We start from the raw sequence: 16,996 nt of genomic DNA on the forward strand, positions 1-16,996 counted from the left end.
AAAGGTCACCATCAGTAACACACTACAACGGCAGGGAATCAAATCCCGCAGTGCCAGACGTGTTCCGCTGCTGAAGCCAGTGCATGTCCAGGCCCGTCTGAAGTTTGCCAGAGAGCACATGGATGATACAGCAGAGGATTGGGAGAATGTCATGTGGTCAGATGAAACCAAAGTAGAACTTTTTGGTATAAACTCAACTCGTCGTGTTTGGAGGAAGAAGAATACTGAGTTGCATCCCAAGAACACCATACCTACTGTGAAGCATGGGGGTGGAAACATCATGCTATGGGGCTGTTTTTCTGCCAAGGGGACAGGACGACTGATCCGTGTTAAGGACAGAATGAATGGGGCCATGTATCGTGAGATTTTGAGCCAAAACCTCCTTCCATCAGTGAGAACTTTGAAGATGAAACGAGGCTGGGTCTTCCAACATGACAATGATCCAAAACACCCCGCCCGGGCAACAAAGGAGTGGCTCCGTAAGAAGCATTTGAAAGTCCTGGAGTGGCCTAGCCAGTCTCCAGACCTCAACCCCATAGAAAATCTGTGGCGGGAGTTGAAAGTCCGTGTTGCTCGGCGACAGCCCCAAAACATCACTGCTCTCGAGAAGATCTGCATGGAGGAATGGGCCAAAATACCAGCTACTGTGTGTGCAAACCTGGTAAAGACCTATAGTAAACGTTTGACCTCTGTTATTGCCAACAAAGGTTATGTTACAAAGTATTGAGTTGTATTTTTGTTATTGACCAAATACTTATTTTCCACCCTGATTTACGAATAAATTCTTTACAAATCCTACCATGTGGATTCATGGATTTTTTTTTTTCACATTCTGTCTCTCACAGTTGAAGTGTACCTCTGGTGCAAATTACTGACCTCTGTCATCATTTTAGGTGGGGGAACTTGCACAATCGGTGGCTGACTAAATACTTTTTTGCCCCACTGTATGTCCAAAGCTCATTAACGCAGCGTAATGTACTCTCGGTGAGAGAAATGTGGTTTTAAAGTGAGCTGCATTGTAACTAGGGCCGCTGGATTATGGTAGAAATCATAATCATGATTATTTTAACACTATTACTCATTGACTTCATGCATTTTAAAACTTCTTCAATTGCATATATTTGTATTTGGCAATGGCACTTGAGGCTGGCCGCAGTAGTGAGTCAGTCCCCATAGACTCCCATGTTAAAAATTTTACAGTAAAAACATGTTTGTTTTTTGCACTAAGCTGTATTCTTTTTTAAGAACTTTATAGCTAATTACTGCTTCATAACAAGTGTGAAAGGCGGTGAACCCCTCCATATATTATGTTAAATTTAAAATGTGTATTATTTATTCATGTTAGTTGTATTAAAGCTTGAAGTTTTGCATGACTGAGCCACAATGAGGGAAAGTTGGGTGTAATTAGAGGTTAAAAATAACCATTAGCTATCTGCTTACTGCAGGGGTCACATTTGTTAATTTTAATTACTGAAGTGGACCGCTCAGATGTTCTAGTGATGTTGGTGTTCATTTTTGATCACTCCCAATTTATTCATTTGAAAAACTATATGATTTGTTGTTTAGTTAATTCAGGGGATGGTGACCTTAACAATACAGCCGAGAAAAAAACAATTCTCACCATCCTGTAAAATATATTAGGACCTTAGGTGACTCTTATATGTAATGTTGATTTGTTAAGTAATACTTATGTCTAATAATTCTTCTTTAAATAATGATAACATAAAAATAATATTGAAACAACAATTACCAGTCCTACAATAAATGGTGATCTGTCCAGGATGTACCCTTTCCTATGTCTGCTAAGTTAGGCTCCAGTCCAGCTGTTACATTGAATTTGATAAATGGAAGAAATGGAATAGATGAAATTATATAACGTAAGTAAACGAAAAATGTTTACTTAATTTTAAAACATATCTAATAACATGTACAGACTTATTTTGAAACAGAAAACCTATAGATGTATGAAGGCCGGATCTACCTTTGAGTCCTGTGTTTGTGCAAATGAAACAAATTAAAAGTGAAAGTACTGTCACGCTCAAATGTACTCTGTAACTTTTTAAAATTGGATGCCATAGCTAGTGGGACTTTGGACTAACCGCACACACGATCTACCCTCTGCTAATGGCGTTCATCATAGTTAAGATTAAGGCACCAATTTATGGATGTAAGTTAGATTAAGAGTTTTTCTTTAATTTAGGCTAGGCTGCACAGTTTTACAGTCTATCTCTCCCTTGGTGGAAAGATGATAACTTCACCTTCTGGTCACTCTTGGCTCCCAAAAAAAACCCCAAAATAGCAGCAGCCAAATGCTAACCTTGAAACTTCAAAATAGTAGTGAACAAGTAAGGGGTTACCGTGTTGTCTATGTCCATCTTTTTTATACAGTCTGTAGTCTGACATCTATATATTTTACACTCGAGAGCTCATTTTGTAGCAAGCAGCATATTGATACACGGTAGACTTATTAATCATCATTTTGTGAACTTACTGGCAGATGAAGAGTGATTACAAAACTTTCATCTTTGTTGTTCTTCTTTTTTTCTGTTGCATTTAAAAAAAAATAGATGTAAGCTCTTTCAATATTGTGTGATTCATTCCACAAAAGGTAAGGTGTTCCATTTTTATTTTCATCATGTATTAGAGTACTAATGAATCTGGCCTACCATTCAAAACCAAGATTTCAGCCCAGTAATAGTTAGAGTGGGAAACTTTGAACAATGTTATTTATGCACACGGATGATTTATTGAGCAGCTAAATAACAGAGACAGGCACATCTAACAACAGCCTCATGACCCCCAGCTAGACCCCCCAGTGACATGACGATGCCTGAGCCAGCCTGCTTTTTTAAAGCCTACTTTTCAAGCCTTTACATTATCTTTCAACAACAGTTACATAATAGCATTTTAAAATAGACCAACAAGCAAATCAAAACAGTTCTCCAGATTTCTTCACGCTTTCCATTTCAAGGCTGCTCTTAATCAAACAGCACATTGCATTAATCATGAGTGATTCCAGAACTAATGAAGCTTTTGAGTGATTTTCCAGGCTGCTTAATACAGTATTTGCTATGTACGTATGGATTTGTGTGTGTGTGTGTGTGTGTGTGTGTGTGTGTGTGTGTGTGTGTGTGTGTGTGTACGTTTTTGTGTTTTGTGTGGCTGTAATATCCAAACACCTCCTCAGTTCTCAGCTTTTGCTGTAGAGTACTGTATGTCTGAAACTAAAATGTAAGGTACTTCAGGAAAAAATAACGTTGCCTTGGCAACAAAACACAGAGCTTTCATTGGGATTGAAAACAGAGTGACAAATGGTGAGAAACAGATTTAAATGGACCTATCCAGACTTTTTTCATCCACACCGATGCTTTTTGTTAATACTCTGTGCTGAATAGCTTTGATAAATTTAGACAGCTGATAAGGTGAAAATGCAAGTGTGCTAATCAGAATCAGAATCAGAATACTTTATTGATCCCTGGGGGAAATTTTTTTTTGTTACAGTGCTCCATTTTAAACCAACATTAAGACAAGACAGACAATACACTAACTAAGAATAGTACAATATATACATATATATACATACATACATACATACATAAGTCACTCATAAATAAATAGTTGGAAAAGAAACATGTGTAGTTGTAGCAGCAAACAGTGTGTTAAGTGGATGCGTTGTACAGGGAGATGGCCACAGGCAGGAATGATTTCCTGTGTCGTTCAGTGGTGCTTTTCGGTAATCTCAGTCTCTCACTGAACGTGCTCCTGTGACTGACCAGCATGTCATGGAGTGGGTGGGAGGTGTTATCCAACATTGTCTTTATCTTGGACAGCATCCGCCTCTCCGACACCACCTTGAGGGAGTCCAGCTCCATCCCCACAACATTGCTGGCCTTACGGATCAGTTTATTAAGTCTGTTGGCATCTGCGACCCTCAGCCTGCTCCCCCAGCATGCAACAGCATAGAGGATCGCACTGGCCACAACAGACTCATAGAAAATCCTCAGCATTTTCTGGCAGATGTTGAAGGACCTCAGTCGCCTCAAAAAATAGAGACGACTCTGGCCCTTCCTGTAAAGTGCTGTGGTGTTTTTAGCCCAGTCCAGTTTATTGTCAATGTGTACTCCAAGGTATTTATAGTCCTCCACAATGTCAACACTGACCCCCTGAATTGAAACAGGGGTCAAGTGTTTCCTGGTCTTCCTGAAGTCCACGATCAGTTCCTTGGTCTTTGCCACGTTGAGCTGCAGATGATTCTGCTCACACCACGTGACAAAGGAGTCGACCACAGCCCGGTACTCTGTCTCATCATCCCTGCTGATGCATCCAACCACCGCAGAGTCATCAGAAAACTTCTGAAGATGGCATGTCTCTGTGCAGTGGCTGAAGTCTGTGGTGTAGAGGGTGAAGAGGAAGGGGGAGAGGACAGTCCCCTGTGTTGCTGATCACCTTGTCAGACACACACTGTGGGAGACGTACATATTGTGGTCTTCCTGTCAGGTAATCAACAATCCAGGACACCAGAGAAGCATCCACCTGCATCGCTGCTAACTTATCACCCAGGAGGGTCGGCCTGATGGTGTTGAAAGCACTGGAAAAGTCAAAAAACATGACCCTCACAGTGCTCGCCGGCTTCCTCCGACAGTCCAAAGACATGCAGTTTGTGGGGTTAGGTTAACTGGTGATTCTAAATTCCTCGTAGGTGTGAATGTGAGTCCAGATGTGTGCTCCAAACACATAAAAGAGGACTCGAGTGAATAAAAGTTCTGGTGGTGATTTTTCTAAGGTATTTGACAAACTATGCATCATTTGAAAGCACAAAACATTGTGCTTCAGGCATGCTGAACTTTTTAAAGGCCACAGATATAATAACATTTTGTATATAACAAAGTGATTTTTCTTACCCTTTTTTGGCATCTTTATGTGCACATACCAGTTAAGAACACAATACTTGAAAGCTTTTAGTTCTTTGTGAAAGTTCAAAGCCATTTTCCAAACTTTTACCAGCAGAATATACACTAATGTCGACATGGGGACATCAGCACCCACTGCGCGTTTTATTTCTTTTCTTCTTTTTTGTTGTATAGACATATACTGATAAAATAATAAGACACAATTAGTATCTAAAAACAAAACAATTAGAATAGCATTTCGTGCTAAAATCCATCATACAGGTGTTTATCTTTCTTCCACTGCTGACACTGCCCCCACGCCATCTGTGGTAGTGCGATCATGTGCCCAAAGTAAATGAACTGTTATTTGTGAAAAAATCACAATATTTATAAGAAATTTCACAGCACTCTGCTCTGCAATTCTGTAAAAAAGCAATTTGGGATGTTTGCATGAAGATGCTGCAAGAGTCCTCTAACAGAAGGCCAAAGATTTACAAATGTACTGAAGTTGTTGATTTAAAAAAAAAAAAGATATACAAAATAGATTATTAAATTGTATATCTTTAAGTTCCATGTTTTTAACAGTATTATCATAAAATTATTAAACATCAGTAATAAATGACAAGACAATTTTGTCTTTTGTCAATCCCACCATGAAATATTGTCCTCTTACAGTGGATTGTTGTTTCTGTGGGTTAACATTTTCTTTGTAATGCACAGAGAAACTGCACACTCAAGCTTTCATGCTGCATAACTGTGAGGATTGAATACATCGGGTCAAGTTTCTAGATCATCTCCCCTCTAGCATCAGCTAGTTTGCTTATGCTGGTTGCTTAGCTATTAACTTATTGCAAGTTGGACTCTTGGTATTTGGAGAGCAGGCTTGCTGGCAGACATACATGTATGTGTGCTAATGTGATTACCACCATTTGTAGTGTATAGTGTCCTGCTACATGAACAAGCAGGACTTTAAAACTGGCTACTTATACCCTCTCTAAGGCATTGTGTTGCAGACCGGGGCATCTTTAAATTGCAGTCATGATTTATATACTGTGTACTATAAGTCAGCTGTAATCTGCCCTCTGTGACCAATTCTGCAAATTACAAGAAAGGGATTAGTATTCCCCCTTCAGATTTTTTCTGTATATGTGTATAAATAAGAATAAAAGCAGACAGAGTGCTCACACTGGGGAAAGCCTGGAAAAAGATCATGTTTTGGAGGTCAAACTGCATTTAAATCGCAACACTGCTCCGGAGTCTCTTTGGACATAGAAAGTAAATGCTTGCATGGCACATGGGATTCTTGCTCAGCAGTTTCTAATATAATGAGAAGTGCTCCAAGTGAGATCTTTTTTTAATAATAAAAAGCAAGGTATTTCATATCTTATTACCGCTTTAAACTTGTCAAGTGGTTATGTTTTTGTTTTTTTTGTTTTTTTTTTTGCTTTTGTTAAACTTTTTGAGCATGTAACAAAACAAAGATTTAGATCTAGTTTAGAGTTTAAGATGTGAAATCACAGCATCGTAGTTAACGTAAAAAAATAGGGACAAGTCTCAGTAGTAGCTCGGTAAAAAGGTCTTATCATACCAGAGAGCCTTAGTCACATATGCCTGCAAGACACACCAGGCATCAAGAGATGAAATGGTCTCACATATGGTCTAAACAATAAACTGACATGGTCATCGTGTCATCATTCATTTGTTGCATACTTTTTTGAAGCCTTTACTCTGGCATTTTGACTGCCATCATTGTGTTTGTTGGTTTGTTTGTTTTTGAATATGGACATAAGAATATTTAGACAGACTGTACGGTTGGTTAATTTCATTAATAAGATGGCTCATAAATTTTGGTTAGACTTCTGTGGTATATTACACGCACAAAAAAGAAAACCTGACAAGTACAGCTAGTTAATAATAACAATGGCTGTCACAAGCGGTAACTTTGAGAAAAGATAAAAACCAACATGAACCATGTGTTTGTGCGCATGTTTTTGTGCTGTCCTCAGTCATATACTGGCTCACTGATTTTGCAGAGATTAACCCAAACTTAGAATCCCATTTTTACAGTGTCTATTAATACAAATTAACACTGAACAAGTGAAATGGCAGCCACCCATCAGTTAATTTTAACAGTTTTTATTTCTCTGCTCATTTTTGCTTAAAGTTGTTTAATTTTACACGGCGATTGGGTTGCCTTTGTAGCCTTTGAAGTGGCCATTTCTGGAACGGATTTTTGCACTTCTACATTGGCATCATTTTTGGTTGTTCGGTTTGCTTTGCTAACACCAATCGCTACCGGAGCTGAGAGTAACTCTGGACTGTGATTTCATCAGCTTTTTCTCACTCAGTTTTGCAGTTAGCTAATTGTTATAAAATAAGACTGCATATGTGAGAGTTTTATCCCGTTGCATGTACTGTGACGTTGATCTGTGCACAGTGATCCAGTAAAAAGATAAAAAGGTGCATTTGATCCAGCTGACAAAACAAGATTAGACTTGATGTTTTTCCACTGATGATCCACATCACTGGTTAGGACGGCAGCAGTAAGCACAAGACATAAACTTTAGAACATAGAAAACTGGTGTTCTCATGGGTTAAAATGACAGCTGCAGCTACCAAAAGCAGACAAAGACTTCTGCCCTGAATAAAACCCTTCAGTGGAGGATGTAATAAAACACATGCTCTGTGTGGCTCCAAACTGGCACCAAAAGGACAAAATGTCTTAAAACACACACACACAGACACACACTTTAAGGGTTATGATAGTACACCAACTCACAGGCTGCTTGTTTTTGTGATCTCACTGTCTAAACCCACAGAAACAGTCCAAACTTTGTTTTTGCTGTCATAATACTGCTGCCAGTTGAATCCTAAATCACCATTCTCTTATTTGCACAGTCTGCTCCTCCTGGTTACACTAATTAGTTTGGGAAAAGATAAATTCCGAATTGGATCAATAAGCTGCCTGTTCTACGATCTTTTAATTGCGTTTGGCGCAGTCGTGATACATAAATGTTGATAGTATAACTTGCAGATTTACAGGGCATCACCCCTGATAATTTCCAATAATTAACACCTCTTGCAGAGTAACAAACACCTAAAAAACTGTGAGTGATACTGAGAGAGAGCCATGGCTCCTTCACAAGATAGCTGAAGAACTCTTTCCAAGTTCATGAACTCATTCAGTATCTCGAAAGCTAAAGTAGATCACGTCCTGGAATAGTTTCAGTATCTTTAAATTCATCAAGGAGAACCAGATACCAAAAAACTTTACTTTCTTTCATTCATTTTAGTCTCCGTAAAAGCTCCAGTTTCATTTTATTCAGTTGAAAAAAGGTTTGCTGTTATATAACCATCAAAATAACTTTTTATATAATTATGATCAGCTGTCAGAAGTGTCACATTTTATTGTAGATTTTTCTCTTCTTCTGTGACAGATTTAAGACTCCTCCACTTGCCTGTCATCCAGCCTACAGGTGGTAAATTTTGAAGGTGTACATTTTGGGGGGAAAGGGATCTTGGTGCGTTTTCCGACAAACTCCGTGATGGTCATTTATTTTTCCCACCTTGTGTGGGTAGGAGAACACTGCAGGCAGAAAGAGGGGCAGGCTCACAGTGAAAGGATTGCCATTTGGACAGGTAAATGACAGAGAATGAGAGCAGAGGGCCGATGAGGATAAAAGAGGAATCCAGATAAAGGTAAGTATGAAGAAAATGGAGGGCATCTACATGATGCACATATCTGAAGGGGAGGGAACAAGAGGGTGCAAGGAGGTGAAAGAAAGAGAGAAAGATCAAGGGCTGAGGAGAGGTAGCAGGGTAAATGCACTATTTGAATTATGTAAAATAGCTGCGTGGGAGAGAGGAGGCGTGTGTGTGTGTGTGTGTCTGAGTGTGACAGAAGAGGCTGAGAGAAGGAGAAAGCAAGGAAAGAGCACAGATACTAGCATGATCAATGTGAAAAGATGTGAGATGGGCTGAAATACAGGAAAACAATACCAGAAATTTCAACACATATAACCAATTTATTACCAGTATCACATTCATCACATTTAGCGTGTTGCAGGTCTTTTCAGAGGGCCGTGCTGAAAGTAAAGGGAAAAACTGGACAAAGAATGTCTGATTAAAACAGGATTAAAGTAGGCTTTCATAGGCATCTTGCTGATGAGTTTTTGGCATAGTAAAAGTGATGATTTAAGCAGGTTTGGTATGGTGATCCTTTTCTAAGAATGATGAAACATGGTAGCTTGTGGTAACTACATATTTACCGTGGCTCTGGATTTTATTAAAATTTTTTCAGCCATCTCAGTGGTTTGGCTCTGCAGATGGTAATGTCTAATATTACCATAATATCTGCAATCTCTGTCTCTGCACTTTCATCGTCAGGAGTCGACCAACCAATCTTAAGCTGCGTCTATATTGCAAGTGATTTGCAGCGCCATGGTGACCAAAAACCACTGAAACTGACATTTTTAGATTTTTCAAGCAACTATGGGCGAAATAACTCCTGGCAACGGGAAGTGGGCGGGACCTGGAATAAACCTTCCTTAACTACTAGACAAGCAATTGAAGGGGTTACCGACTGCCATGTTGATTGACACTTGACCTAGAAGGTTACCTTGGCGACCAGAGCCTGGAATGTCAGCAAGTGACCAGATGTCAGTTTCAAAGCGAAACACTTCCAGTGTGGGCACAGCTTAAGGTCCCCTGAGTTACCAAATCTCCTGAAAGTTTGATTCTATGTCAGATAAAAACGAGCTAAAATGATTTATGCACCTACAGCACCTGCTTCACACTCTCCACTCTAATTCATCCCATAGGTATTCTATCGGGTTGAGGTTAGGACTCTGTGCAGGCCAGTAAAGTTCTTTCACACCAAACAAAACTACACTTAGCACAATGCAGTCAGACAAGTACCGCTGAACTAGCAATCGCCAAACCCAGACTTGTCCATTTAACTGTCAGATGGAGAAGCATGATTTGTCACTCCAGAGAACACTGCTCTAGAGTCCAGTGGCAGCGAGCTTTATACCACTGCATCCTTTGCATTGCACTTGGTCATGTAAGGCTTGGATCCAGCTGCTCAGCCATGAAAACTTCATTCCATGAAGCTCTCTGCACGTAGTTTTTGGGCTAATCTGAAGGCCACTTGGAGTTTGGAAGCCTATAGTGACTAAGGCTGCAAAAAGTTGGGGATCTGTGTGCAGCATCTGCTGACCACGCTCTGTTATTTTCACTTCATGTCTGAGTTGCTGTTGTTCCACCTTTGTTATAATACTTCTAACAGTTGACTGTGGAATATTTAGTAGGGAGGAAATCCATGCGTCTCGTCATGGTACCTGAGAATGACCCGTTCTGTCACAAATGTTTGTAGAAGCAGTCTGCATGACTAGGTGCTTGATTGTGTACACCTGAAGTCATAGAGTGATGATTTGGATGAGTAAGTAAATAATTTTGGCAATATAATATATATATTGATTAATCCCCGCCCCTTACTGTTTGCCTTCATCGCCATATCAAATTGAAAATAATTTGTCCTCCAGCTAGTCCTGATATCAGTGGTGTTTTGATCTGGTTGTTATTTTCCGCACAAGTCTTTCTTCTCTTTCTTACAATATTTTTTTACTCAGCAAAGAACTGATGTGACACAACAGATAAATAGTGGCTACTTGTCAATAGGCACATGGCAGCTATTAAGGCTGATAAAAGTACACGCCAGTTTTAGCCTATATGTAGACAGACAGTGAGACTGCTTTCCTTTTGTACCACCATCAGATTTGCCAAACTAATGACAGCCTCTGCTGCACTTTGTGTTTACTGTTAATTAGCATAAGCTAAGATGATAACTGGTAAGCATGTTAGCATTGCAACAAGTCTTGTTGTGCCTCTAACATGCCTCTACCTTAGTGAACACAGAAAGGTCGCTACAACTGTGTTGAATTTGTTAGGAAGTCATTCTTTTTTCTGTTGCTAGAAAGGTTTAGCTTGTGGTACAGTTTATGAAGATACTTAGCTAACCATCGTTAGCCGGTTTCTGCTGTTAGAGCAGCAAAAGTTGCTATGTGTTAGTTGGCATATTGTAATGGTGCTTTTTTCCTCCATTCATGCAACTGAAAAATATACTTTTCTAGTATTCAGCAGTATTCAGCTGTGTGGTATGTTGTAAACAAAATTGTATAAATTAGAAATGAGTGCACAGAAATTTCAAGGCAGAATTATAAGTGAATGAAGAGGAGCTTCTTCCCCCAGGCTATTCGGGGCCTGAACCAGGTGTAGGACTGGACTCTCCCAAACACGTCACTATAAGACTGGACTCTCACACACGTCACCACACGCACCACCACACATTTCCTATAATTCTATAATTCCTATAATTTATAATCCTTATCTTTATAATCTCTTCTGCTATTTGCACATTCTTTACTGTAAATTCCTAAGTTAATTTGTAAATTTTTGTAGTAAATTGTAAATATTGTAAAACTTTTCTTCTGTCATTTAATGGTCGGGCATTGTACAGCTACAAGCATTTCACCCCCATGTCATACTGTGTATGGTTGTGTGTGTGTGACAAATAAAATTTGAATTTGAATTTGAAAGTGAGTACTACACATCCTTACAATATTCTCACCTGTCTTTTATTCATTGATGTTATTATATATAGATACTTATCACTTCTTTAACTCTTAGGAGATTTTATTTATTTACTTATGTCGCAGATCTCTTCCTGTAAATCTTTATTGGCCTATAGGGCTGCCATGATTAGTCGACTAGTCACGATTATATCAACTATCAAAATCGTCGAAGACTATTAGTCGTCAACGATTTTGATAGTCACTAATAGTTGATGGGTCGTTTGAAGCTTAGTAAGATCCTGAAAGACGCAAGGATGCCAGCTGCCATTAAACACCAAAGAAGAAGATGAAGCAGTCTGCGGTATCGTAGCTGTGTCGAAATTCAGGGGCTACATCCTTCGGAGGCCGCATTTGTAGGCCGATTACATTACAGCAATCGAAGGCTGTCCAAATTCAAAGACTCGTCCAATAAATGCGGCCAATAAATGCGTCCTCTTTTTCCCCAGAGTCGGATGTGTCCGTGGCCCAACCTATCCCAGAATTCATAGCGCGGCCAAACCAATTCCATTTTCCAACAATGGCGGCAGCTACTTAGTTTTAATAATACTCTTTCTTGGTCACAAAATAAACTTTTAAGATAATTTCAGGCGAGGCAATATCTGCTCGATTTATCAAGACATCACATATTTGCAAAAGTGCGCCGACGTTTTCGGAAACATCTGTTAGCCACTAGCTCAATAGCTCACCGGGAGGTCAGCGAGAACAGCGAACTCCCAGCACATCGTTTTCAAACCCCCCGCGGTCTTTTGCTACTCAGGTTAAACATGATATACAAGTCACTTAGATAACTTAAAAATATTATTGTTTGGCTTTTTTCAGTGTTTTATTTGTTCTTGAGTAAATCAGTTTGGCTAAGATTAAAGTTATAGTTTTCACACGGCTGAATAAACGTTAAACAGTAAACTCATTAAACACAAGTGTGAGGTGGTCGAGAATTTTCTCCAGTGTCATGCTATGTATTAGCGAGCGAGGAGCAGATGGCGAAGTTTATTAAACTCCACCGAGATAATCTGCAAAGTTCAGTTAGCACATACCTTAAACACTTCAAGCTGTAAGCTAATGATAGTTATATAAGAGCAGATGCTGCTGGTGCAATAAGCTGCACGTTTTATGTCCATGATCTGATTTGTTGACTAATTGCAAAAATAATCTGTGACTAGTCGACTATCATAATAATCGTTTGTGGCAGCCCTATTGACATATAAACCAACAAACAGCTGTTTGAAAATGTAAACTATTATCTCAGTTTTGGAAAGCCACACGGAGCTTAATAAAAATGAGGTTTTAATCATTTCTTTTTCCACTGGAAGAAAGGGTTTGTACGTAATTAACAAAATCCTCCATGTATCTTATGAATGTACAATTTATTGATTTGTAGGTAAAAGCAATTAATTAAAACTGTGTATATGTAATTATATCCTGTGAAGTCCCATTGAGAGTGCAGACATTTGGTGCAGAGACACAGAGATAGAATTGGCATTTGGTTGGAGGACAAAAGTGAAAGACACAAAGATCAAAGTAGGCAATACTTTAAAGATAAGATAGAACTTTATTAATCCCTCGGGTGGGTTCCTCTGGGAAATTCGACTTCCAAAAAGCACAGCAACGACCGAAGTTACAGTTACAGAATTGTTATATATATATATATATACACACACACACACACACACACACACACACACACACACACACACACACACACACATATATATAAATACAGAGACAAATATAAATAAAATATACAAAGGGGATAAATAGAATAAATAGGAATAAAAAATAAAAATACAAGTGAATTGCACATTTCAAGTATTGAGTCTGTTGCACTGTTGACTATTTACAAAAAGTATTGCACAAGGTATTGTACAGTGAGGTGAAGAGGCACTACAGCTTAGTTGTTCCCCCCTCATTTGTCCTTAAATTCACAGTCAGTGAATTTTTGAGTAAATTTTTTAAATTTTTTTCTGTTGTTGTTTTTTTGATCCGTTAGTTGGCCTCCTGTGTTTTGTTTTTGCTCCTCTCTGTGTGCATCCACACTCTCTCCATCATCCATCAAGTGTAGGACAGAACTTTATTTCTTTACTGGACAATTTGCTGCATTATGTACTGACTCAGAGACGGAAGTCGATAAGTGTTTTGTTTGTTTAATGCTCGCGCCTCTCTACCCATGCATCTCCCGGTTCCTCCCCTCAACATTCAGACTGTTAACATTTGCCTCAGCTGACAACCAGACAGAAAATCTATCTCTCCACTTTGTCAGCCCCCACACTCTCAACAGATGAAAGTGCATAAGAGTTTCTGTGTAGCGGCAGAATCTGCAGTGATGCTGGTGAATGGGTGTGACCTTGCATGGTTTTATTTCTGTCTCGCTCACCTTTGACCTCTATTGAGCTCTCATATTCTTTGGTTCCTTCAGGCAGAATGTCAATATCGGCTGTCCCGCAGCTGTTTATTTCCACATTACTTTGTCCACATCCTCTGGCTCTACCTGTGTCCTGCACTGCAATTTTTGTGTCCTGGCCTCATATTACCATTGATGTTTTCCTTCCACGGATGTATAATAGTGTCTTACCCAATGACCTCCTCTCCTTTTCGCAGATCATCGCGCCCGGCGGAAGAGCATAGCCACCGGGAAGCAGCCCAGCATGGAGGTCCCTCCCACTGCCCCCCTTCAACCCTTCCGACAATCCGTGAGTAACCCCCACTGTTCCCGGCCTCGCTCGCTGCCTCCATCCCTCTCGCTGTCCCTCCTCCCTCCTCCCGCCCTGGGTCCACCGCACACCTGTGGCCGTCGGGCCAGCGGCACCCCGCCTCACCCTTACCCTCTCTCCCTGGCCGTCTCCCCCTCCCTCGCCTTTTGCCAGCAGCAGCCGCAGCAGCAAAAGGGCTTCAAGAAAGGTTCCAGCACGCCCCCCTTGCCCCGCTCGCTGCCCCTCTCCCCCTCCCTGTCCTTCACCCTGCCTCACTCGCCTGCCGCCTCCTCCTCCTCCCCCCCCTTCTTGTACTGGGGCGGAGACTGGAGGGCTGCCGGTTCGAGTCCAGTGGCGGGAGGAGCATATATTGCACCACTGCCCCCTGTTGAGGTATGTGACACAAACATGGCTGAAGCAGAGACACTGGCTATTTTTGCATGCTACACCGACACTCATACAGGCGGCTTTTGGCCCGACAGCTAGGAATGTGCATGAAAGAAACACGTTCACACAATTAGGCTGCTGTTATTGTTAGCAGGCGCACATTTAAAAGCTTAACACCAGTTTGTTTAAAAGCTTTTAACTAAGTATTTTGAAATTGAAGGTATATATTTTGTCTAATGTTATATTTATATTCACATCATTCCAGATGGGCATTATTCTCCATTCTTATTGCAAAAAGAAAATGCTGGATGATAAATGGATGAAAATATACAAAAAAAGAAGGCAATACAAAAAAAATAAGAAAATGAATCATGTTTCTAATAATCATTCTAAATGAGTTATTTCATTTTTAGCATTACATTTATGTTTAATCTGTTTGTGCTTTTATAATGGCTTCTGTTATTTTATGTGGGCTTTTAAGTTCTTTGTTTATCTTTAGAAAAACTGAGAGGAATGCATTTAAATTCCAGATTGCATTCGACCTACAAAGGCAGTTCACAAAACTAAAACTGTTATTAATTAGTAAACCTTAAATGAATAAATCCAGAAACTGCAGCAGGCAAAGGCCAAGGAGATCAAGGAGAAGAGAATGCTTTTTAAATACTTTTAAAAAGCTAGATTGCAATAAAATACACTACTCAGTCTAAATGTCATCTGTACCAAGGGTCTGAGACTATATCCACTAATAAGAAGAAAATGCTCTGGTTTTTCAAAGAGCTGAAACATTGCAAATGTGATATAAAGTAAATGTGACTCGTAGTAAATAGGCTAAAATGCACCAGATGCCTGCTATGATTCATTAAAGTCAAATGAAGATGAGCAGCATAAAAAGGTTGTGTCACTATTATTTCTGGGATCATCGTGACTCTTTTTAAACCAGACACGATGTCTGTCAGAGAAGAAGCGGGCAGCTGACACACGAAACATTTTGTGTCTGCGGGCACAAATAATCTGTTTTTGTTTCATTAATGGCAACAGAAACTCAATCACAAGGTATCAAATGTTAACGCGAAGGGGCTTAGAGGATTGACTGGTGTCTTATTAAGTTTGTGCCAGCAGTCTATGTTGCCCATCTCCTTTTCCATTATTTCTGCTGGTGTTTGCACACCGTTACTGTAGCTGGGAACGGCAGGATGTGTTTTCCTCCCATCACAGGAAACTATTTGCTGCCCATTCACTGCTGCAGTATGAAAAATAGCCGCCACTGACTTGGAAATTGCAGAAGCAAGATAGTCCATTACAGGAAATGTAAAGGCTCAGTTGGGCTTGATCAGAGTTTTTTTCTATTTCATCATTTTTTTCATAGTGGCTGAGATGAGTGTTTGTTGTATCAATATTTCATCCTGTGTGATGTGATAAGCAGTCCTGAGGGACAGGATAAATGCCATATTGGAAACACAAGATTCAAACAAAACTTTTCAGCAGTGACAAAAAAGGTCATTCTGATTTTTAACTCACACTTTGTTTAATGCAAGTCACTTGAAACCTGGAGGGAAAAAAATCATTATTGCAGTTAAATCTAGCAGAACTGTTACTGTATCCTTTAAAAATAGGCACAAATTCTTATCAGTACAAATTCTGCTCATCAGAAGTGCAGCCAAGCACGTGACAGTCTCTCCTGAACCATCAAATCCTGAACCTTTTTACTGTCACATTTAAACACACTGGTTAAGCATATTTAACTCAAGCCACATTTTTTTCCTAAACACTAATAACCAGCATCTGAAAGTGAAAGTAAAAAGCAAGTAAATCGAGTTGCAAATGGGACACAAGCCACAACCCTCTTCTGTTGTTCCACCACCACTCCAGCTTTCCGGCTTCCCCTCCAAACTTTGTTCCTCTTTAGAAGAGGATCATTACCTCTCAGCATCTACAATTACCCTGACCATCATGTCAAGGCACAGATGCCATGGGAGACCTTGTGTGCATCTCTGTGAAGCCAGCAGCATGTGACAGAATGGCAGTATAAGAATGCTTTCCCACGGCAACGTCTTACCTAAGGCAAAACATACTTAGCCTGGGGACAAGTGCCTGCTTAACAGATAATTCCAGTTTAGTTCAGTCTGTCTTGTTCTCTCTAAATGCTGCTGTGTTCCATGACTCCGTGGGTCATGCTGACTTTGAACTTGCCACATCTGTTCTAGAGATGCAGAAAATGTGGACTTATTACATTTATTGTTGCACAGGAAACTAACAAAACCGATAAATTGGGTAATTTAATATAATTTAGCATCAATCATCCCCAAGCTGTAACAAGTGTAAAATAGCATTAACGCTAAAGTAAGCATCAGAATAAATCTCCTGCTAAGACATCAGTCGCCATTTTGAGCATATTGTTCAA

General features: G+C 39.8%; 1 protein-coding gene across 11 annotated transcripts in view; it reads left to right on the forward strand.

The window, feature by feature from the left end:
- Positions 1-16,996, forward strand: part of syngap1b (synaptic Ras GTPase activating protein 1b) — a 179,095-nt gene that overhangs the window by 113,331 nt on the left and 48,768 nt on the right. For 9 of the 11 annotated variants that reach the window (XM_086312378.1, XM_086312376.1, XM_086312381.1 and 6 more), the window contains one exon: positions 14,117-14,601. In XM_086312378.1, coding sequence (XP_086168504.1) covers positions 14,117-14,601 — 485 coding nt within the window. The remainder of the gene's footprint in view (positions 1-14,116; positions 14,602-16,996) is intronic. The other 2 variants (XM_086312384.1, XM_086312387.1) reach the window with 1 other exon arrangement.

Source organism: Aulonocara sp. 'chitande type north' Nkhata Bay, linkage group LG11 (assembly GCF_057382095.1).
Source record: "Aulonocara sp. 'chitande type north' Nkhata Bay isolate Kocher_YH1m ecotype deep benthic linkage group LG11, A_spYH_male_GT1.1, whole genome shotgun sequence".
Classification (NCBI taxonomy): Eukaryota; Metazoa; Chordata; class Actinopteri; order Cichliformes; family Cichlidae; genus Aulonocara; species Aulonocara sp. 'chitande type north' Nkhata Bay.